Source organism: Ostrea edulis, chromosome 5 (genome assembly GCF_947568905.1).
Source record: "Ostrea edulis chromosome 5, xbOstEdul1.1, whole genome shotgun sequence".
Taxonomy (NCBI): Eukaryota; Metazoa; Mollusca; class Bivalvia; order Ostreida; family Ostreidae; genus Ostrea; species Ostrea edulis.
In genome coordinates this window covers 27,966,166-27,990,203 of record NC_079168.1, presented here as the reverse complement: position 1 = coordinate 27,990,203, position 24,038 = coordinate 27,966,166, and the positions used below count along the sequence as shown (strand labels likewise).

At 35.9% G+C, this 24,038-nt stretch overlaps 1 protein-coding gene across 8 annotated transcripts; it reads left to right on the top strand.

The window, feature by feature from the left end:
• Nucleotides 1-1,920: 1,920 nt before the first annotated feature.
• On the top strand, nt 1,921-24,038 carry LOC125650973 (uncharacterized). Of its 8 annotated transcripts, XM_056165640.1 has the most exons (11): nt 1,940-2,025; nt 7,366-7,633; nt 9,152-9,385; nt 10,320-10,523; nt 11,248-11,271; nt 11,762-11,782; nt 15,004-15,960; nt 16,671-16,776; nt 17,213-17,375; nt 18,869-18,963; nt 22,431-24,038. In XM_056165640.1, the coding sequence occupies exons 3-11, from the start codon at nt 9,241-9,243 to the stop codon at nt 22,561-22,563; spliced, it is 1,848 nt and encodes a 615-aa protein (XP_056021615.1). In that variant the 5' UTR covers nt 1,940-2,025; nt 7,366-7,633; nt 9,152-9,240; the 3' UTR covers nt 22,564-24,038. The 8 variants fall into 8 exon arrangements, with proteins under 8 accessions (XP_048735514.1, XP_056021619.1, XP_056021615.1 ...); XM_048879557.2 differs by lacking the exon at nt 7,366-7,633 and having other exon boundaries at nt 1,921-2,025; XM_048879556.2 differs by lacking the exon at nt 1,940-2,025 and having other exon boundaries at nt 7,015-7,633.

The following is a 24,038-nucleotide window of genomic DNA, read 5'->3' as shown; positions in this document are numbered from 1 at the left end:
TGTGTGTGTATAGACATCTGTGTGTATTGACTGACTGGTGACTGTGTGTATAGATATCTGTATGTACTGACTGGTGGCTGTGTGTGTATAGACATCTATGTGTATTGACTGACTGGTGACTGTGTGTGTATAGACATCTGTGTGTATTGACTGACTGGTGGCTGTGTGTGTATAGATATCTGTATGTACTGACTGACTGGTGGCTGTGTGTATAGATATCTGTATATACTGACTGGTGGCTGTGTGTGTATAGATATCTATATGTACTGACTGGTGGCTGTGTGTATAGATATCTGTATGTACTGACTGACTGGTGGTTGTGTGTGTATAGATATCTATATGTACTGACTGGTGGCTGTGTGTATAGATATCTGTATGTACTGACTGGTGACTGTGTGTGTATAGACATCTGTGTGTATTGACTGACTGGTGACTGTGTGTATAGACATCTGTGTGTATTGACTGACTGGTGACTGTGTGTATAGATATCTGTATGTACTGACTGGTGGCTGTGTGTGTATAGACATCTATGTGTATTGACTGACTGGTGACTGTGTGTGTATAGACATCTGTGTGTATTGACTGACTGGTGGCTGTGTGTGTATAGATATCTGTATGTACTGACTGACTGGTGGCTGTGTGTATAGATATCTGTATGTACTGACTGGTGGTTGTGTGTGTATAGATATCTATATGTACTGACTGGTGGCTGTGTGTATAGATATCTGTATGTACTGACTGACTGGTGGTTGTGTGTGTATAGATATCTATATGTACTGACTGGTGGCTGTGTGTATAGATATCTGTATGTACTGACTGGTGGCTGTGTATGTATATACATCTGTGTGTATTGACTGACTGGTGGCTGTGTGTGTATAGATATCTGTATGTACTGACTGACTGGTGGTTGTGTGTGTATAGATATATGTATATATATCACCTAGTAGGAAACTCTTGTGGGCAGGATATAAAGCAAACCATAAGCTCCATGATATTGCAACTTGTAACAGTGTTCTTAAACTGAAGTTATGTATTTCTTATTTTGAATTAGGTTATTTAAAGTATTAAATCAATTATTTGTTTTATTTATTGATTCCATATTATGTAAAATTTGCAAGAATAACCCATAAAATAATCTAAAAACCCTCAAAACATTGGAGCCCACAGCCTCTATAGGCACCTGAAGTATGAATACTACTGGACTCCCCCCCCCCTATTTTTTTTTTTTATATGAGCCGTTCCTGGCAAAAGTATCCAACAATATTTTTCAAAAACCGTCATAATGATAAAATGAGACGTCAGATTTTGCATACTTGTAAAGAAAAAGGTCATGGTTACCAATCACGAGTTGGTTGTCATCTTTGATTGACTGTAATATTTTAACGACAATCAATATTGCTCTAATATTTAGAGGGATTGTTCTCTAGAATTCACACTTTCACATTAAAATAATTCAGGACCCTTTTTGCTAGGAACGGCTCAATTATATTTTTTTCGCTGTGATATTTTCTCTGAAATGTGTGGATTCCCTGTCTTCTCTAAATCGATTTATGCAATCGTTTCAAACCTTTTGTAAGCTTTAGAGATTGGCCTTCTACCGGTATAATAAAAACCACAAGACTTGGTTAGACAGGAAATCAACACATTTCAGAGACGCAAAAAAAAAAAATAAACAGTGAGAGAGAGAGATAAATGGGGGGGGGGGGTTAGTACTAATGTAGTGCCTATGCCAGCCTCCCCCTTTAAAGAAAAATCCTGGATTCGCCACTACAGAGGTTGGAAATTTCTGGCGGGTTTTGACAATAAACATCTAAAAATGAGGGAGGAAATCAGAGGGTTACATGGTGTACATACATTTTCAACGAATAGATTTCCGCTCAAATTATCGAAAATGCAATTTATGAACGAGTTGTCTAAGTGGAATGTTATTTCCGGTGGTTTTGTACCCGCAAAAACTTAAAAATGTGAAAAAATGACAGTTAAATTGCGAAGGTTTCAAGAATAACAGAGAAAGTATAGGGAAAGGTAAGGACACATTTAAAGTTTTAATTTACTTGACTGTATCCGTAAACTCAATGTGTCCATTTGCACTCGTTGATTTAATGCAGAAGTAAATTGTTTACATTTTTAAACATGTCAACACTTGAATATTGGCTGAAGAAGAAAATGCACTGATGCATTTTTAATTTATTATATATATATTTTAAAAAAATAGTGATGATTCATATTCTTTAATCCACTAATCAGTTACTTTGAAATGAAATGTGAGTGGAAATTTATTCGTTGAAAAATTATGTTCAGCATGTAACCCCCTGACGCATTCTCCATTCCCCTCCTAAAAATGAAAACATGGCAATTCATTAAATCACAGTTACGTTAGAATTCTTCCATTACATTTAACATTTGATACTTTCTTTCAGAAAAGTACATGAATTATAATTAATTTGCTTAAAGTATAAATGAATTTCATTACATTAAATAGAAATATATAAATTAATCAATAAAAATGAAATTTATGAACAGACAATTGATTTGTAAACTTAACTTTAAGTCAAACTGTGAATATATGTAAGAGTTACCTGTATGTCATTTTATTACCTTTGATAAACATTTTTTAAAAAGAGATAAAGGTAAGATAAGATTTTAATTTCAAAAGAATCACCTGTCAGTTACCTTACTCATGTCATTCATTCACTCACGAGTCCCACTAAACAGAGAACCCTAGAGAACTCGAACCCTAGGGATTTTTTATTATTACAAGTATCAGTGATTTTTTAAGGGTCTGTAGAGGGCTTAAATTCGGCCCCATTTCCATTGCTGAAAAGGAGGTGTTTTTCTCAAAATGACACGTAAATATTCCCAAAATGATGATTAAAAAAAGAAAGAAATCAAAAGTGTTTGTTTGATTTTGGTTATGAACTCATAACTCGGGATACTATATGTTTGTAGCTTTATTGCATTTAAGCTTGGTATTGATATTTTATATAAAATCTGTCACTGTGACTAAAAATGTTGGGTAACTATAAATACCATCTTATACTTAGATTTAAGTATAGTAAAAACAAGAAGCCTATACGTTTATATTTCAAATCTAATCTTAAAAGTTTTGTTTAAATTAGTAGATAAATCAATTAATTTTGCGTTTCAAATTTTTTAGGAATTATAAATCTTTTCCCAATTTCAACCAAATATTGCTGCTTTTCCCAATGTGAATAGCCCTGGTCCTTGAAATCAAAGGTTAAAAAAATCTTTGAGTATATAGACTGTTTGAGTACATTCATTATTAATGATAGTAAAAAATAAATCAAACAAATTTCCATTTTATTGGAGAAGTAAAGAAGAGAGTGCATGCTGCAATATTTTGGTCATGATTTCAGAGAATTGGCATTTGCTCTTATATATGAAAATTAACCAACTAATTGGTATATTGGGAAATATTGTCAGTTCAAATACAATTTGAAAAATTTAGTATGGACAAAACTCTTACAAATGTAATGATTGATTGTATCTTGCTTAACGTCTCGCTCGAGAATTTTTCACTCAATACATATGGAGACGTCACCAAGACCGGTGAAGGGCTTGAAATTTAGGCCTATGATCAGCGCTTATGGCCATTAAGCAGTGAGGGTTCTTTAGCGTGCCACACCTACTGTGACACGGGTCATCCGTTTTTAAGGTCATCTCCAAGGACCCGTGATATTCACACCTGATGCCGAGCGTTTGGCGATGGAACTGTCACTACCTGTTTTAACGACTCAGGTCTGTCGCGGCCGGGATTCAAACCCCGACCTACCGCATGCGGGGTGAACGCTCTAACCTCTTGGCCACCGCGGTGGTTACAAATGTAATGTAAATTTATATATATATATATATATATACTACACGTCAAGAACTCGGAGAAATCTACACCAGGTTTAAGTATATAAGATTGTTTTGTTACAATAGTGAACAATATTTTTTAAGACTCTTGACAAGTAGTAACCTTGACATGATGAAGAATATTTTTTCAAGCATGAATACTATTATACATGTGATTCCATGTGGGCGACAATTTTTGATTCATTTTACTAAACATAATTCGTTATATCCAAAAAGTTCTGAACTCTACAATGTAAAACTTATACGGTACCAATTTTGATGCACCAGATGCGCATTTCGACAAATAATGTCTCTTCAGTGATGCTCAACCGAAATGTTTGAAATCCGAAATAACTATGAAGTTTTAGAGCTAAATATAGCCAAAAACAGCATGCCAAAAAAGTGGAGCCAAATTCGTCCAAGGATAAGAACTATGCATGAGGGAGATAATCCTTAATTTTGAAATGAATTTCTAAATTTTATAACAGCAATTAAATATACATCCGTATTTTCAAGCTAGTAACGAAGTACTTAGCTTCGGGGACTAACAGTCCACTAGCAGAGGCCTCGACCCAGGGGTCATAATGTAAAACTTATACGGTACCAATTTTGATGCACCAGATGCGCATTTCGACAAATAATGTCTCTTCAGTGATGCTCAACCGAAATGTTTGAAATCTGAAATAACTATGAAGTTTTAGAGCTAAATATAGCCAAAAACAGCGTGCCAAAAAAGTGGAGCCAAATTCGTCCAAGGATAAGAGCTATGCATGAGGGAGATAATCCTTAATTTTGAAATGAATTTCTATAATAAGTTTTAAAACTACAGGGAATGAAAATCACTTTGCTGTAAATATGAATTCATTATATACCTAATTATTCTCTGTCATTGTATTGTACTTTTAAGTTATATAAGGAAATTCTTCACATAGTTAATCAAATTAATATGCTTAATAATAATAATATACTTAACATCCTCAAGTAACGTAGGTTTATTTTGTTGATTTGTGACCCAGTAAGTGAAAACAAAAAGAGTTTGAAATCGCATCTAACAACATGTAGGAACACTTATGTTGGAACATATTTACGTATCATCTGAAGAACCACAAGAGAGTACAACTTGTCAGATTAAAATGCAAGCATCTTTGCTAGCCAAGGGTTTTCGGTCCACTCCATAAACATGGGGATAGAAGTGGACTGAAAACCCTTGGTTAGCAAAGATGTTTGTGAATACCATGACCCCCAGCGTTGTGTCCTTTATTTAATTCACATGTATTAATGTCGAATCATGTTTGTGAATATCAGAATTTTGGCCTTTTATTTAATTCACATGTTTTGTAGAATCACATTATTTTGTGAATACCCTGTCTGGGCCATATAAAGTGTCAGAGTTTTGCATCATATTAAATATTTATATAAGTATGGGAAAATTTACTTCTCAAGGATTCAAAGTTATATATGTAAGTTACATGTCCAATAACATAACAAACAGGGTACTGTCTTGATTTTCTCATCAAACTATTTACCAAATTACCACCTCATACTTCTTCAGTGACAGGAAAACAACACCCCCTCCCCCAAAAGTTTATTTTTCTTTTTAATAAAAGTTTACTATTAGATCTAAAGTAAAGAAGTGATGTAAATAAAAGGATTAACTGTCTATTGTTTTGTGAGTATGGTTTTATTAATCAGTTACCTCCTGGTGTAAAGTGTCACAGTTAATGAAGTATGCTGGCGTAAAGTGTCACAGTTAATGAAGTATGCTGGTGTAAATTGTCACAGTTAATGAAGTATGCTGGTGTAAATTGTCACAGTTAATGAAGTATGCTGGCGTAAATTGTCACAGTTAATGAAGTATGCTGGTGTAAATTGTCACAGTTAATGAAGTATGCTGGTGTAAATTGTCACAGTTAATGAAGTATGCTGGTGTAAATTGTCACAGTTAATGAAGTATGCTGGTGTAAATTGTCACAGTTAATGAAGTATGCTGGCGTAAATTGTCACAGTTAATGAAGTATGCTGGCGTAAATTGTCACAGTTAATGAAGTATGCTGGTGTAAATTGTCACAGTTAATGAAGTATGCTGGTGTAAATTGTCACAGTTAATGAAGTATGCTGGTGTAAATTGTCACAGTTAATGAAGTATGCTGGTGTAAATTGTCACAGTTAATGGAGTATGCTGGCGTAAAGTGTCACAGTTCATGCCCTCATGTATTTTCCAATTCTGAACTAAAACCATAAACTTGATCAGTTTGGGGCCACCATATGCTGATGTATGTAAAATGAAGAACTAAGAACTGATCAGGTGAGCTATGTTGCCGACATGAGCCTATGGGTTTCTTATTATTTTATCATTATTACCTTTAGTAACAGCTATGTTGCCAACATGATTATTTTATCATTATTACTGTTGGTAACAGCTATGCAGTATCTAGCAAAATATGACCTATATCTTTGTCATATCTTAGTGCAGTAATGGATTGCAAACAATACAGATCCCTTTGTAGTCCATAAACGTTTGATATATTGTTCCACAAAAGACTCGTTACAATGAAGACATACACAGTATCTAGAATGTGCAAATAAGACAAGAAAACTAAAATAAACATTTCCAGCTGTTGACCAAACACCCTACTTTATGATAGCATACAGAGAGATTACCCTAAACTTCCAGTGATAAATGCAAGGTCGATAATCAAAGTGACTCTAAGGACCGATAATTCTAAAGGAAATGTACTTTAGATTTTGAAGATGAACAGAACTGTTTAGATAAGTTGGGAATTTTAGTAATCAATAATATTGCAGCCAATTAAAACTTGGGAAAGTGGATTCTAGTGGAAGTGCTATCTGCAGTTATGACATTTTTTTGGGGGTATATCAGCATGGCTTTATTTACAAAGACAGGTGTCTTGCTTTTTGGCTAGAGAATTTATTACCTAGCAGTATTTCCCTATAGTTTGTGAGAGAGAAAAATCTGATGGGATTTAAGTCTGTCAATATCTGTTCATTTTGACAGCCGTTTTCTCACCTGTAATGAATTTCTCTGGTGATATTAGATAAGTTTAAAAAAAGGGATTGAAAGTGAAAACTCGTCAGATTTTAGGTGAAATAAATTATATGTATTGCTGTTATACTTACTGCAGATAATGTAACAGTTTATGAATTTTCTCATGAGAGGAATATTTATAATATAGGCAGAAGGTACAAATTATTGGACTTAGTTTGACTGGTACGTGACCTGTAGTCTGTCTAAACTATAAACCAGATACACTGATACCGTACTTGTTCATGTGTCATCTCGCTCGTTAAACCATTAGCTACTTAAAAGGAAAAGTAAATGGCCGGTATCACAATAGATATTTGTGAGCCTTGCACAACATTGAGCCTCGTTCAATAAATGCCTATTGAAGCCGAGGATTACGTTTTATTTTCTGTTTTTCATGAGGCCGCTGTGAGCTATTGACTGCTGTCAGACATTTAAAAATATTTTCATTTCTGGGTTTAAAGCAGGTCTGTGCTTGGATTGGGGTGCTCCACAATCTCTAGGTTTCATTTCTAATACATGAAGTGGCATTAACACCCGGTGGTCAGTAGTATACAGCTTGGTGACCGGTGGGGATTACTGGACGGATACTGAGCGGGTCAGATAGAGACATTGATACTGTCATTGTTGGTGTAGGGGATTTACCATTGTACACACTAACTACAGTTACAAGCAAGACTTTACTATCTGATTGTGTTTAGAAGGATTTCCATAATTCTATGCATTGTTCAGGTAAGTATGGGAAATATGCAGCTCTCTCAATGAATGGTTCACGGGAAGTTTGTATTTGTTTATTCAAGTTTTAGTACATCTGTTAAAATAGGAAACTGCACTGTGTCATATAATGCAGTTCTTAACTGACAAATCAATATATAGACATTGAAATTTAGTCTTGTGCACATTTATACACAGTATTAGAATTTAATCTCGTGTACTTTTCAGACAGGCCATAAACATGAATAAATTTGGTCAAATTAAGTATTTTTAAATTCCTGATTTTCTTATCAGTAATATACCCATCAAACCGATTAGATTGAAAACGATCACAGGAGCGTTTTAATTAAGCTGTACAATTTGATCTTAGTAAATCATTGAGGCGTGTAGATGGAACATGAAATAAAAATCTAACAATTCTAAACCCTTCAGCAATATAATCCCCCAACATGAGATGGGGTGATAAATGGGTGAGATACGTACAGTGCGTTACCCGTGACCCGATTAATTGGAATTACAAGTCTTACAGAAGAATGGAATGCACTGGTGCATTATCAGCCAGCATACAGTTATTGAATTATTTCTCTGGTATATATACAAGGTATATACATATCTGTGTTATGAAATTAACGTGACATAAACACACTGCAATATTGATCAATGCTTGTAAGTTCATATTTTCATTAGTGTCACACACGTTTTATTTTGTTGCCCGTTGTTCAGTAAATCTTGACACACTAAGGGATGGTAGATCTTTCTGCTGTTTAATATGCTATCCACTATTGGGAAGTTATGGTCAGTAATTGTTCAGTAAATCTTGACACACTAAGGGGTGGGGCTTTTTGCTGTTCAGTATAATTTCTAACTTGTTCTACAATAGGGAAGTTATGGTCAGTAATTGTTCAGTAAATCTTGACACACTAGGGGGTGGGGCTTTTGCTGTTCAGTATAATTTCTAACTTGCTCTAATATTAAGAAGTTGTGGTCCGTTGACACAGGTCATTTGATTCAGAATTACATTTCATCTCGTGATTGGTGGATCATGAATTCTGAAGTGAGCAGACCTCATTTGATGCAAATTTGTCATTGCTTTCTTTGGTATGCATCTTACACAATACAATGAAATGTACTATTACTGTAAAATGTAAATTGAGAATCATCAAAAAGCAGAGGCAAGCTGTACAATTATCTCCCCTTGTATGCAAGGGGTGGAGTGCATCTCTCCAAACCTATGCTTGAGATTTTTATAATAATAAGCTGTTTCTTATTATTCTGTAATCAGGAAATTGTTTTTTACTTCAAACTTTGTTGCCATTAGGAACTGTAATAAGCATTGGTAGGATGGGAAATGTGTTATTAGGCACTATTTGAATCCCCCTCCCCCCACCAACCCATCTCCCCCCCCACCCCCCGAATGTTTATGAGATACTCAAGTGTAGATTTAGTAGTCATTTTCTCGAGGAAGAGAGAAGGGGCTCAGACAAGTACATTTAAAGTGTAGCTGGTGCATTTAAAAGTTCAAATTTGTTATTTTAGGTACACATTAAAAGGATATGACTCCAAACAAGACTCATGGCAGCTAACTACGAGACCATGGATTAGAAGTGGCTTGTACCCTGTAACACATGATGACAATGGACATGGAACCACCCAATGACTTCCTCCACGGGCTGAACAGGATCCGCTGCAATGGCTCCCGGATCATGGTGGGGAACCGGGATTTTACCTCCGCCTCCGAGGCCTTAGAGGCCTACCTGGATCAATATGCAGGTAACAAAGCAGTGACCATTTTTTCAGGGGTTGGTGATAACGTGGTATCAGATAATGGTCGTTCAGAAGAGAAATCTGTACAATGTTGATACACTGTACATTTGTGACCTCTAGTCTCTCCCGACTGACCTCTAGTCTCTCCTGACTGATCTCTAGTCTCTCCTGACTGACCTCTAGTCTCTCCTAACTGACCTCTAGCCTCTCCCAACTGACCTCTAATCTCTCCTGAATGATCTCTAGTCTCTCCTGACTGACCTCTAACCTCTTCTAAATGACCTCTAGCCTCTCCCGACTGACCTCTAGTCTCTCCTGACTGACCTCTAATCTCTCCTGACTAATCTCTCCAGACTGACCCCTAGTCTCTCCTGACTGACCTCTAATCTCTCCCGACTGACCTCTAATCTCTCCCGACTGACCTCTAATCTCTCCCGACTGACCTCTAGTCTCTCCCGACTGACCTCTAGTCTCTCCTGACTGACCTCTAATATCTCCTGACTGACCTCTGGTCTCTCCTGACTGACCTCTCATCTCTCCTGACTGACCTCTAGTCTCTCCTGACTGACCTCTCATCTCTCCTGACTGACCTCTAACTTCTGACAGACCTCTACTCTCTCCTGACAGACCTCTACTCTCTCCTGAATGATCTTTAGTCTTGCTATCTCTCCTGACTGACCTTTAGCCTCTCCTGACTGACCAGATCTAGACCTGCTGCTGAATAACAGAATTATTATCAACTTTGAGTTCTGTTTTATGTACAGCAGAATTTCTAGTTGACAGCTGCATCCAGTGGTTTTCATTAAATTTGTCTAGTCAGCCATATACAGGTAGTTCACAAACCATAGATTTCTTTAAAATGTGAACATGAAGTAGGTAAATGGGTTTTAATTAGAACATTTTCCTAATAGTTGTGGTCATTTAATTGTTTCTTTTTTAGGTTTGACCTCTAAACACAAAGGTCGCTACAGACAGAATGTCTCAGATCTTCTAGACCCAAAGTCGCCCCTCCATCAAACCGCGGAACGATCCCTGCAAACTGGGATTCGAGACACAGCTGCCGAACTGAAACTTGCTAGCGCTCGAGATTCCATCAACGAATCGTATGACAAAATGAAAAGAAGTATGGCTCTCAGAGCAGAAGGTAAATGGGAATGAAGAAATTTGACACGTTGTTTTAACCTATGAAACACCACAGATTAGTGTGCAGTACTTGAAAAAAGTGATTCAGATTTTCAATAAAAGTTACTAGCTCACTTCAGAGTGTTTTCAACCCTGCTCTATTTTGATAGTTTTAGTGTCATACACAGAGTCAGAACTCGTTGACTTTGTTTAATTGTACATCATTTTATTTGCACCACAATTTATTTAAAACACCCCTCTTCATTTTGTTTTGATATAAAGCACCCCTCTTCACTTTGTTTTGAAATGAAACATGCTCTTCATTTTGTTTCATTGATATAAAACACCCTCTTCATTTTGTTTTGATATAAAACACCCCTCTTCATTTTGTTTCATTGATATAAAACACCCTCCTCATTTTGTTTTGATATAAAACACCCCTCTTCATTTTTTTCGATAAATGCTGTTACACTTGTCATTTCATTCTGAATCAGGAACATCAAGATTGAACAGTCCATTCCATTATCTCTAAAAGTCTAGGATTTTTTTTTTTCAAAATACATTAATCTATTTTTTTCCATGACATCATAGCGATTATGGTTTGGATAGGTGTCTCTTATTGTTTTCTTATGATGAGTACTATGCACAAATTCGAGAATGTGGCATTACTCGAAGCAATATCGTTTTAAGCTGTAGTATTTTATAGCATTTGAAATTGAATGAATTTTGTTTTATGATGGCATTAGAACGTGAGAGAAGAAACCTGCAGGGTAAGGTGTTCGTATAACATTACAATGTCTAGAGAGTGAAGGCATGTTTTGAAAAGTAGTTCATTCACTTCAGTTTTCCATTATTGTTAGGAGATATTTATGATTCAAAACCTTACAGATCAATACTCTAAAAATCATATTCTTCAACTGCTAGTTCAGAATTTTGGTTGTAGAATTTGATGTATTTTTATTTCAAAGTCAGGAATTAAAAGTTTTTATGTAGACTAGACTTTGTTCCATTTTATACACTATTATATATCTAAAAGTGACAAGTTATGCTGTAGACTCCAATGTACTTTGGTATCGCCAGACCATGTACTATGAAATCTTACGATATCCATGTACTTCATGAACTTTGATAAGATTAAAGAAATAAAAGTCATTACTTCATCAAGCAAAGCATGCCTCCTTCTGTCTGTATATACAATTTTGGTGTAATGCGTTTGTGATGAGTTGGGACATAGTGTATATTAATGGTATTTGTTACCAGGTTATGGGCAGGTTCACCGAGGTATGCATTCACTTCATTACATAAATGTGCACCTTGTAATCCGGAGATCATCATATCTGTGCTTATTTCTCATTTGTTGTCATGCTAACACAACACACTCTTTCCCTCCTTATTGTCTTCAGCTATCTATCGTATAATCCAAAGTTGTTATTTCATCTAATTTTATGGATATGTACCAATGTTTTAAAGGTAGTCCATCCAAAATTCTGGGTAGTCACAGATTTGAATGCTATTACAGAAATAAGTGAATTTATAATAAAATTAAACACAGTTTATATATTATGAGCCAGTTTTAGTATACTATAGGGGTGGCTTCTGTTTTCTCCTAGCACATGTTTTTTTTTTTAGAAAATGAATTTTGTAGGTTGACCTTCATATTTTTTTTTTTAGTTTAAATAAATAATAACATTCCAGGTATGACTTTTTATAGAGAGAATCCTTATTATCAAGAGATTTGACATTATGATATTTAATTTTTAGAAATTATGCTTTGCTCACAGACTTCAATGGTAAATTGTTGATCAATATGATCATAGTTGTGGAATAAGTAATCTACATCACCATTGATAAACATACTTTACAATCATTTAAATTCGTGGGGGGGGGGGGGCCAATTTTCGTGGATTGCTGAATTTTTACGGGTTCGTGGGGACGTAATTTCGTGGATTTATATACAGGTATTTGTAAGAAAGATAACTCTGGAATGATTGCTTTCGTTGAGGATGTAAATTCGTGGGTGAGGGGACGAATTCCACGAAAATTGAGCCACACGAATTCTAATTATTCCACAGTAGAACATGGTCGTTATGGATTGACTACCTTAAACAGGAAACAACCTAGAGAACTGTATAAACATTACAATATAGACTGTATACATATCAGTATATATACTTCTGCCTATGGACTTGTGATTTCGATTTGTTTGTCAGGGGAGATTTACAGGCAAAAACATTACTGGACGTGGATTTCACCAATAATTCATCAGATTTAGCAGAAATGTGTCTCGTGAATTGGATTTTGGGAAATCTAGATCTTTTAGGGGGGGGGGGGGGGTAGATAAGGTGTGTGTTTTCAGCCTTGACAGGGTTTCCACTTCCAGATGGCCATTCAATTATTGTACAGCATACTGTACACAAACTTTCTGTCATGTTTTGTTAGTCATTAGCTTTAAATTGTGAATGTATTGATGAATTACATAAGATTATTAATTTTTGAAAGTTTTTTGCTGAAAAACCTATGTATATTTAATTCATGAACAAAAAAAGTTTGTTTACTGTATGAGGGATTGTTTTTAGGAGATCTAAATATTCTTAGTCTCGTTGAATGTATCTCTGTTTTATTTCTGTCTATGTGTTGTGATAAATCTCTAAAGTAATCGTGATTGTATATACTCAAGATGTCCTTGGTGTTGTTGTGCACTAGGATAGAAGTTATCTTTAATACTGGAATTAAAAAATGACTATGGTAATGGGCGAGTACCAATTTTCACCAAGTATCAATTATCAAGTGACATCGACTGTGCTGTGTGAAACATAACATGGATATAAGACATTGAGAGGCTCATTAGTTTGTTTATTCCTGAGAGTTATGCGGAAAGTGTTGAAATCCCAGTAACAGACTGACAGTTCTTGTCTGTAAATTTCTCATTTCTATTTTGGGGTGGGAGGGGATTCATAGTGCTGACTTAATTCAGGATTGTGAACCTTGAGATTTTGTCAACTTTTCGTAAATATGTATGCAGTTGGGAAAAGTTAGGAACACCAAGAGCTAATTATTGCTGTGACTAATCAGATGTGAGAGTAGTGATGTAATGTCTCTGTATGTATGATATTGCTGTGACTAATCAGATGTGAGAGTAGTGATGTAATGTCTCTGTATGTATGATATTGCTGTGACTAATGAGATGTGAGAGTAGTGATGTAATGTCTCTGTATGTATGATATTGCTGTGACTAATCAGATGTGAGAGTAGTGATGTAATGTCTCTGTATGTATGATATTGCTGTGACTAATCAGATGTGAGAGTAGTGATGTAATGTCTCTGTATGTATGATATTGCTGTGACTAATGAGATGTGAGAGTAGTGATGTAATGTCTCTGTATGTATGATATTGCTGTGACTAATCAGATGTGAGAGTAGTGATGTAATGTCTCTGTATGTATGATATTGCTGTGACTAATCAGATGTGAGAGTAGTGATGTAATGTCTCTGTATGTATGATATTGCTGTGACTAATGAGATGTGAGAGTAGTGATGTAATGTCTCTGTATGTATGATATTGCTGTGACTAATGAGATGTGAGAGTAGTGATGTAATGTCTCTGTATGTATGATATTGCTGTGACTAATCAGATGTGAGAGTAGTGATGTAATGTCTCTGTATGTATGATATTGCTGTGACTAATCAGATGTGAGAGTAGTGATGTAATGCCTCTGTATGTATGATGTGCATTGGTTGTGGGGAACATTTACAATCATACTTCTATCAATTACTTCGTAAGTAGATACTGCTAATGCTTATGTATATTAATTTATTGTACAATCGTTTTCAAGTCATTAAGAGAAATGGTGATCATTGGTATTCACACCAGATGAACAACTGCTTAGGAATTGTAACAATGGGTATTGGTTATAGCTTTGGTATACTTCATTGTGAAGTAATGTGACTCAGCCTGCAGTTCATACAGAATAGAAATCAGTTCATGAACAAAAGAAATCGGTTCGTGAATAAAAGAAATTGGTTCATGAATAAAAGAAATCAGACCTGAGAAAAGGTGGTGAAAATTGGTACTCAACCAGTAGGGATAATCATTAATGGTAGCGGGATCAAGTTTGGTTTAATTCATTTGACTTTTCAAGAGTGTTTGAACTCATCTTGTTTTTGCTTTATACTCCAGGACGATACAAATGAATTATATATTGAATATATGTGATGTAATGCATTGTCTTGAATGAAACTGTCTCTGTGTTGAGCTGTTTAGTCATTTTTATTTCATTCTTTTATGGAAAGTTTATAATGAGAGGATATGCCATGCATAAAAGAAAAAAAATCTTTTCTATTATTCTAAAGTTTAGCCTATATCTGATTAGCATTAACTAACTTTATGTGGAAATTGCATTGATATTCTCGCATACAACTTATTGTTATAACATATCAAATGGATCTTGCATTGTTATTAATTGCACGAAAATGAATATTCATGTAGTACATTTAAATTTCAGTTGATGAAGCTCTGAACAAATCCGGAGAACTCCTACAGAGAATAGCTAATGATGAAGCTCTCCCTAAGGATGGTCCGAGTGACATTGAGAGTATGAACACCGACACGCTCATCAACATGAACTTAGAGACAGCGGGGCAGAAACGAGGACACGTGTATTCTTATAAGAACCCCAGACACAGATCCAAAACTGTGGGGGCGGCGCCTCGAAAGAGAGACCTGTCTAGTGTAGAGGACATTCTGGGATCCAGACGAAGTGGTCTGGCCAATTTACCGCCCCCGATGAGTTACAAGTCCTCCCAACCAAGGGAGAGAAGCAGGTCCATTTCTCCGTCTTCTTTCAGACATCACGAGAGATTGGCCAGTAACCCTGCCCGACAGGCCTATGACATTCCTGTGAAAAGTTATGATCTGGATTTATCTCAGACTAAGAAGCCTCCCAGCTGGATTGATGCTTTGGACATTTCTAATCCAAGTGAGAGTTTTTGGAGTAAGAGGGACCTTGTGTCAGGTCGTCCGGCTCCTAGCTGGATACACGGACTAGATAAGTCGGATATTACTGGTGTAACAGCTGATCTACCTCAGAAGCGTGTGGGCTTCTCAGAAAAAGTGGCTAAATCTAGTTTTGACAGATCACATGACTCAAATCCACCTGGTCTAGATTTCAATGATTTGTTGTCAAAATCACCTGGAAAATCTTCATTAAAGTCGCCAAAGTCAGGTCGAAAGGCTTACAATTTTTCAAGCAAATTGGCTCCAGAAGTTTTGAATGCAGGGAACACAAGTGCAAACAGTAGTGATATTTTGGAAAAATATTTAGACACTTCTACAAAGGGGGATAACTCATTTGAAATTTCACGTCGTCCTCGGTGTTCCAGTCTGGACACTGAGGCACTATTGGCGGGAATATCAGCTCCAAACAAAAGTGACATAACCGGAGCAAGCCCCATCACACCAGGTAGTACCCTTGTCTGCTCTGAGATATGTTTTATACTTTAGTTTCCTTATTTTACGCGAGTATTTATTGTTGCGAAATGACTTGTGGACATCAATTCTCGTGAAAATAAATTCGCGGGTGCTCTGTTGATCTAGTGTTTTTGCATGTATTTTAGCAGTATAGAAATAAAAGCGAAAAATATTTTTTCGCAAGTGCTGTTTCTCGCGAAATTACGCTATAATGAATTCCTCACGTATATTTAGGAATATACAGTACTTTGAAATCACTATTAATCAAGCCTTGATCTTGAGAACAGAGTATTTATGCATAAGTTCTCAAGGTTATTTTGACATGATGAAAATAAGGCTCTCGTAAATTAATTTAATGCATATGTTGTGATGAGTAAATTTGATTGGCATATAAATCTGGCAAGGCAAGATTGAAGAAATAAAGTCTTGCAAAATATAAGTGATATTACAAACTGTATTAAAGATAAAGACCGAGAGATGCTCAGGAGTGTTTCGTGAAAGTCATCAAAATTTACATACATGTACCATTTGTGGAATATATATATTATACTACAAGAAAGTGTTAAACACCAGAATTCAGTTTAGTATGGGTGATTGAATTTATATAAAACAAGTCAAATAAAAATGGATAAACTGTAAAGATACTGATAATGTTTGAAAAGTGTTGACTTCATGCCTAATTCAATTTTTGGACTGCTTCAGTAAAGTCACCAACACAGACCAGAGGTAGCAATCGACCACAAAGTCCGGACACAGACATGGTTCTGGATGGGGACCGGTCCTGGGAGAAACCTGTGGCACCTAGCCTGTAAGACATCAATGTAGTTCTTATATATACATGTATATAGAACCTAACACAGTTAAAGGACACATCGCATGTTTCCAAAGTATACAAAATTATATGTATTTTGTCTTTCTTATGCTTATAGTAATTGATTCTAATAGTTAGTTCACTGAAATATTGTGATAATTAGCCACAATACAGATTTAAATCTAAACCCAGATTTCAAAAAGTCTCGTTACTTAGTTAATAGGTAGTCACATGATACAGTGACGTCACATGCGCCCTTCTTTGATCAACTGCTCTCTCTCTCTCTCTCTCTCTCTCTCTCTCTCTCTCTCTCTCTCTCTCTTTAGCTAAAAAGAATGTATGAAAACTTTAATTGAGAGCAAATTTCTGTATCTTGCATAGATTGATCATGTTATGATTAATTTTGTTGACAGAAGGGTTTTTGGTTTTGTAGGAAGCCAGTGGTGTTTACAGAGAATGACAACCTACAAACCAACACACTGACAGGGACCCCCCAGCCTGGAAGTCTGGAGGCCCTCAAGAATATGTTGTTTAAACTCCAGACTGAGGCTGCGGCTCACGCGGCAGGGAATCCCACCACTGTAGAAAACTTACAGGTAAACAAAATATAGAGGTCAAAATATACAATTATTGATCATTTTAGGACGATACGATGTTTAAGATTTCACCGTAATATAATGCTCACTGAACTACCAGGTAAATGAAATGTCTGCAGGTAAATATAGAAGTCTATCAATAAAGGTAGTGCATGTATTAGTAATGTGTAACGAGTGTTTAGAGGAGTGAAAAATCTGTAAGTATGTGTAGGGAGTGTTTAGAGGGGTGAAAAATCTGTATGTATGGGTAGAAAACCTTGTCATGAATGAAATACATTTAGGTAAATCTTATGAATCCAACAATAAAATCTGTCAAGACCTGTAGGTATATATTTGTATTACAATTTAATGTTTTGCTAAGGGCTATTCCAGAAATAAATACATGGGGGGGTCGGGAGGCACCTTTTGTATATACCAAGCACCCATAAAAAAAAATAAAAAATTACCTCATGACCCATCAAATTGATAAACTCATTTTACAATGACCCATCTAATTAAAAAAAAAAAACTAACCAGACCCACCACAAAAATATTTTTAAAAATGAAAACGGTACAAATCTCGCGAGGTTTTCGGGACAAACATTCTAGTCAATGACGCGGTAATGCCTGTGCGACATTGTATCACAGTAATTCTGAAGAAACGATGTCACATCAACAATCAAAGGCATCTATGGCGGGAATGTTGGAAAGATTGGAAGTCCAAACGATGCTATTATCATGAAATGGGTATGGATATGTTTTTCCACGAATCGTTCGTCTTCTAATGGAGCCCACACCCGGAGGCCTCTATATCACCATCACACTGACTGATAAATATAACGCATCGGTACCCTCGTATAAATCAACTAAGGTTTGCCTATTTTTATTAGAAAACGGAATACCTATTGGTTTCAAAATATTCCCAAAATTGATGCACTGTAAACTGTAATAATCTACAGAACAGAGTTCGCCGCCATCACGTCCAAAGGGACCCTACTAAACGCGCCTCTAATTTGAAGAGTGCCGTAATGGAAAGTTATGCGCTACAAAGAGCGACAACTCGAATAGTTCTATGTTATTTCCGATTTCGAAAACAGCATTTCGAAAGCACGTTTTCAATTTTCCCTCCGACGTTTTGTAACCAACACGACAACAGCGACAATAAAAATATTCTGAAAACTCAACACCCACGTGGCACAAAATAAAACAATAGAAACTACCCACTACCCATAATAAATATTTTTTTAACAGTCCAACCACGGACCAAATAAAATATGAAAAAATACGACCACCCACACAAAAAAATATCATTTGCCGCCCGACCCCCCCCCCCCCCCCCCCATTTGATCATTTCTGGAACAGCCCTAAGGATTATTTAGAACAGATCTCACAAATAAAATTGGTATTAAAAATAACCTTACAAAATTATATGCAGTTACTCCATAAACCCAGACAAAACATTTAGCAAAAATGTATCATCCCTAAAAAGTAATCAGTGTTGGTTCTTGTTTCAGAGTGGTGTTCCTTCTGCAGGAAAGTTAGAGGATGACATCCCTGCCCTTAAGGGTTACAACTGGCAAGAGCAGCCCGGGGGACAGTCCCTAGAAAAGTGAGTTATCTCCCAGTGTAACCATCAGTAAATACCGGTATCTTCCAGTATAACCATCAATAAATACCAGTATCTCCCAGTATAGCCATCAATAAATACCGGTATCTCCCAGTATAGCCATCAATAAATACCGGTATCTCCCAGTATAACCATCAATAAATACCAGTATCTCCCAGTGTAGCCATCAATAAATACCAGTATCTTCCAGTATAACCATCAATAAATACCGGTATCTTCCAGTATAGCCATCAATAAATACCGGTATCTTCCAGTATAGCCATCAATAAATACCAGTATGTCCCAGTGTAGCCATCAATAAATACCAGTATCTCCCAGTATAGCCATCAATAAATACCAGTATCTCCCAGTGTAGCCATCAATAAATACCAGTATCTCCCAGTACAGTGGAACCCCGTTATTACGTTTTCCATTTTGTCACGATAAAATAACGTAATACCGGGGGCAACGTAATAAACGTTCCCAGTGAAATCCGTTAAAAATATCGTTTGGAAATTGTATATCGTCCGTTGGTACTCCGTGAAGGGGTGTGTGAATATATCTTTACTGTTTCTTTGTTTAAAAGACTATGATACTTTGTTTTATTTACATCTTATCTTTAATGTCCGTAATTCTTCATGTTCTTATCCCTTTTCTTTATTTCTGGTGTAGGATTCATAAGGATGTTTTGATAAACGTTGCTTTTCTGCATTCGTTTGGACCGCCATTTTGTTCAACTTTAAAACAATGCGTTCATGTAAATTTCTCTCAATAACTCGTTCCAGTTCGTATTCAACATTCGTATTAAAAAAAATAACAAAACATCGTTTTTATTAAGTTCGCTAATTACACAATACACAACGCAATAAAAAAAAAAATCCCATCCAAAAAACAACAAAACTATAGACACAAAACGCACACGATACCCAACACTTACAAACTTTTCTTACCAACGATAAACACGGAGAACAATTTAAGCGCAATCCACATAAAAAAAATATAATGATGCACGAAGATTTCATTTACAACGCTAAATGATGGCACTAAAATCACGTGCGCATCAGGGAATTTTAGAATATTCATAGAGGTAAATGCCGTGCACGAATCGGCCGATAACACAGGACAGTTTGATTTGTGTATGTATGGACGAGATTTACGAACACCCAAGCTGCATGTCCAAACAACGGACAATTTTTTAATTGAACACCTTTAGTCACCAATGTCCAAGAAGTTACCCAAGCGGTTTTAACATTGCTACGATAAATCTTGTCTTTCATGTTTGGTACCAAAGCTGTCTGTAAATAGAGTTTTAATAGCGAAGGTAATCACACTATGCTGAACACGCAGGTAGTTGAGAAATTATTTCTTTGATTATCAAAATATGAAAAATGAAGTAAATTTCATAGAGTACAATTTCTAAATAAACATCATTTAATTGTTTATCACTGGCTTCGATACGAGGTATTCACCTGTATTGATGTCGCTTTATCTATCGTAGCGTGATCAGTCAAGCGTCTCTAATCCCCAAACAGACCAGGAAATTTACGTGGTGACTGCCTCAGGCAGTCAAGGTGTGAATGGCTTATTATTTTGAGAATCACTATTGAATAATTAGGGGTTTATTACGTTTTCGTCGGAATTTTTACAACGTAATACCGAGTCCCGGCATCTTAGGACAACGTAATAACTAGGTCTATTTTATATAGGTTTGTTAAGAAATGGTTTTGTGCTTTGAAATTCCAACGTAATATGCGGACTAACGTATTAAAGGGGGAACGTAATAACGGGGTTCCACTGTATAACCATCAATAAATACCGGTATCTCCCAGTATAGCCATCAATAAATACCAGTATCTCCCAGTGTAGCCATCAATAAATACCAGTATCTCCCAGTGTAGCCATCAATAAATACCAGTATCTCCCAGTATAGCCATCAATAAATGCCAGTATCTCCCAGTATAACCATCACTAAATACCAGTATCTCCCAGTATAACCATCAATAAATACCAGTATCTCCCAGTATAACCATCAATAAATACCAGTATCTCCCAGTGTAGCCATCAATAAATACCGGTATCTTCCAGTGTAGCCATCAATAAATACCAGTATCTCCCAGTATAACCATCAATAAATACCGGTATCTTCCAGTATAACCATCAGTAAATACCGGTATCTTCCAGTATAACCATCAATAAATACCAGTATCTCCCAGTGTAGCCATCAATAAATACCAGTATCTCCCAGTATAACCATCAATAAATACCGGTATCTCCCAATATAACCATCAATAAATACCGGTATCTCCCAGTATAACCATCAATAAATAACGGTATCTCCCAGTATAACCATCAATTAATACCATTATCTCCCAGTATAGCCATTAATAAATACCAGTATCTCCCAGTGTAACCATCAATAAATACCGGTATCTCCCAGTGTAACCATCAATAAATACCGGTATCTCCCAGTGTAACCATCAATAAATACCAGTATCTCCCAGTGTAACCATCAATAAATACCGGTATCTCCCAGTATAACCATCAATAAATACTGGTATCTCCCAGTATAACCATCAATAAATACCGGTATCTCCCAGTATAGCCATCAATAAATACTGGTATCTCCCAGTATAACCATCAATAAATACCGGTATCTTCCAGTATAGCCATCAATAAATACCGGTATCTTCCAGTATAGCCATCAATAAATACCGGTATCTTCCAGTATAACCATTAATGAATACCATAAACAACTAAATGGTGGTTGGTGGATGTAAATATATGCATTTAAAAGGGTCTAAGTCTTATGTATACAGTCTGCGAAATTAGCGGTAGTCCGAACGCCCGTGGCCAGTGATTTTCCTGTCGGACTTGTAAAATCCGCTTGGCAACAAGTCCGACTGGCTTGTAAAAAAAAAATTACCCGTCAGAGTTTTAATTTGACAATCAGAAGTAAATAAATATTATGCGCATGCTCAAGTCATAGAATTAGAATAACTCACCCCAAACAAAGTCATTCGTCCCATTAATTACGCATCTTCACTCGGTCTGTTCCGGATTTGTCTTGAAAATTATTCAGATTTTGCATGCGTATAATTTACTTTCATTTTTCGGGCAAGTGAAATTGAGTTCGGGAATGTGGATTTCCTGAAAATGGTTGCCCGAATGACTTGTGGTTTGCAAATCTTAATATCATTGACTGTGTATATGTGTACCATTACTTTTCTAGTGTGAAATTTCACATGTTGGTCAAAATGAATCTAGATCAGAGATATAAATTATGGACTTTACCATAAAATTGAATACTGTTTACTACAATGACAAATGTTTCAGTATTGTTTAAATCTAAATGTCAACATGATTAGAATTTGGTACAATTAAACGGTAATGGATTGACATATTCTTTCACTGTAGGAAATATCGCATGGGCATGATTGTTTTTATGCAAAGATTTTATTGACTTGTTTCAGAGCTCTCCTTCACCTGGGAAATCTAAAGACAATCGTAAACAACGAAAAGGTGGCGCGAAGTCGATCTCCCTCACCCCACAGAATGAGAAGCAGGTCCCATTCACCAGGTCGCCCAAGGACCCCACTCAGCTAGTCACGTGCCAACATTTACTCTCTACATTTACAAAACACAGCTGACTGTTAATTTAAGTTTATCTGTTGTCTTTTTACATTCCATCTTTATATCCATTGTTGATTAAATACCTAGATGCGCTAGTCTGTTATCAATGCTAGCTTCTTACCTCCATCCACCCGAGGCTACAATCAGAAATCCAGGATTCCTACAAATGAAAATGTTTATTTTATGTGTTGTCTTGTGTAAAGCAACATCGTACCATGTCTTTTTCCCACAATACTTTGTAATTCGCAGCGGAAGAACTTTTTACAGAGTTCCTGTATTCCATTAAGTGTATTTATATTACTGCCTGTTTATTTCAGATTTTTTTTAAAGTTGCCATCTTATGAAAATGATAACACTTTATTTCATGTTTCAATACTACAATTTCAGGTTTTCTGCAGAACACACTCGATTCTTAAAACTTGTGTAAGGGCCCTGTATACACTGCACTCTGGAGAGTTCAAATTTCTGCAATTAGAGTGATCTGCCCTTTGGTGAATGATACAATAAACTGAATTTACAGTGTTATCCACATTTTGTAATCAATTGAGGAATTTTCATCATTACATTATACCAAGATAAAGTTACTAAATGCTATATTTGAAAATCTTTGACATTTCAAATCAATAATTTTGATTTTGAGTCATCATTTCTTCGTAGTCTTTGAAGATTTTTTCCTGGGGCCAAATGACACATATGATACCCCATACTGAAAATATCAAGATAAACTCAACATGTACACCTTTATGTGAAATAATTTTCTTATTGTCTGAAAACATTTGTCGACAGTGTATAGAGGGTCCTTAATATCCGCAAGGTGAGAATGGTAGTACATGTACCTTGTGTCATTATGTACTTGAGTTAAAGTATATATTGATGAGGTTGTAGGAAAATAGTTGATGCTTATTTCATAGAAATCCAATACCATTGTATCATAACTTAGGCATTTTTATATTCTTCAAAATGGAGAAGCACAAGTTTGGTTGTAAATTTTACTGAGAGCACCTGCTTGTTGTGATATTGTGTAAATTTCACTGAGAGCACCTGCTTGATGTGATATTGTATAAATTTCACGGAGAGCACCTGCTTGATGTGATATTGTATAATTTTCACAGAGAGCACCTGCTTGATGTGATACTGTGTACATTTCACTGAGAGCACCTGCTTGATGTGATATTGTGTACATTTCACTGAGAGCACCTGCTTGTAGTGATATTGTATAAATTTCACTGAGAGCACCTGCTTGTGATTTGTGTACATTTCACTGAGAGCACCTGCTTGTTGTGATTTGTGTACATTTCACTGAGAGCACCTGTCTGTTGTGATATTGACACTGTAATGATATTTTGTTATTGTAGTTAGAAACTGGTTCTTTGTACATTTTCAATATTATTTATGTTTTTGAATATTACAGTTTTGTTATCCATTTCTCATTAAATTTTTGTATTTAT

Bases quoted from the DNA above. Each gene is read 5' to 3' on its own strand.
- LOC125650973 (XM_048879557.2), top strand. From the start codon at position 9,241: ATGATGACAATGGACATGGAACCACCCAATGACTTCCTCCACGGGCTG. The intron at 9,386-10,319 runs GTAACAAAGCAG...TTTCTTTTTTAG, and splicing joins CTACCTGGATCAATATGCAG to GTTTGACCTCTAAACACAAA. The intron at 15,961-16,670 runs GTAGTACCCTTG...GGACTGCTTCAG, and splicing joins AGCAAGCCCCATCACACCAG to TAAAGTCACCAACACAGACC.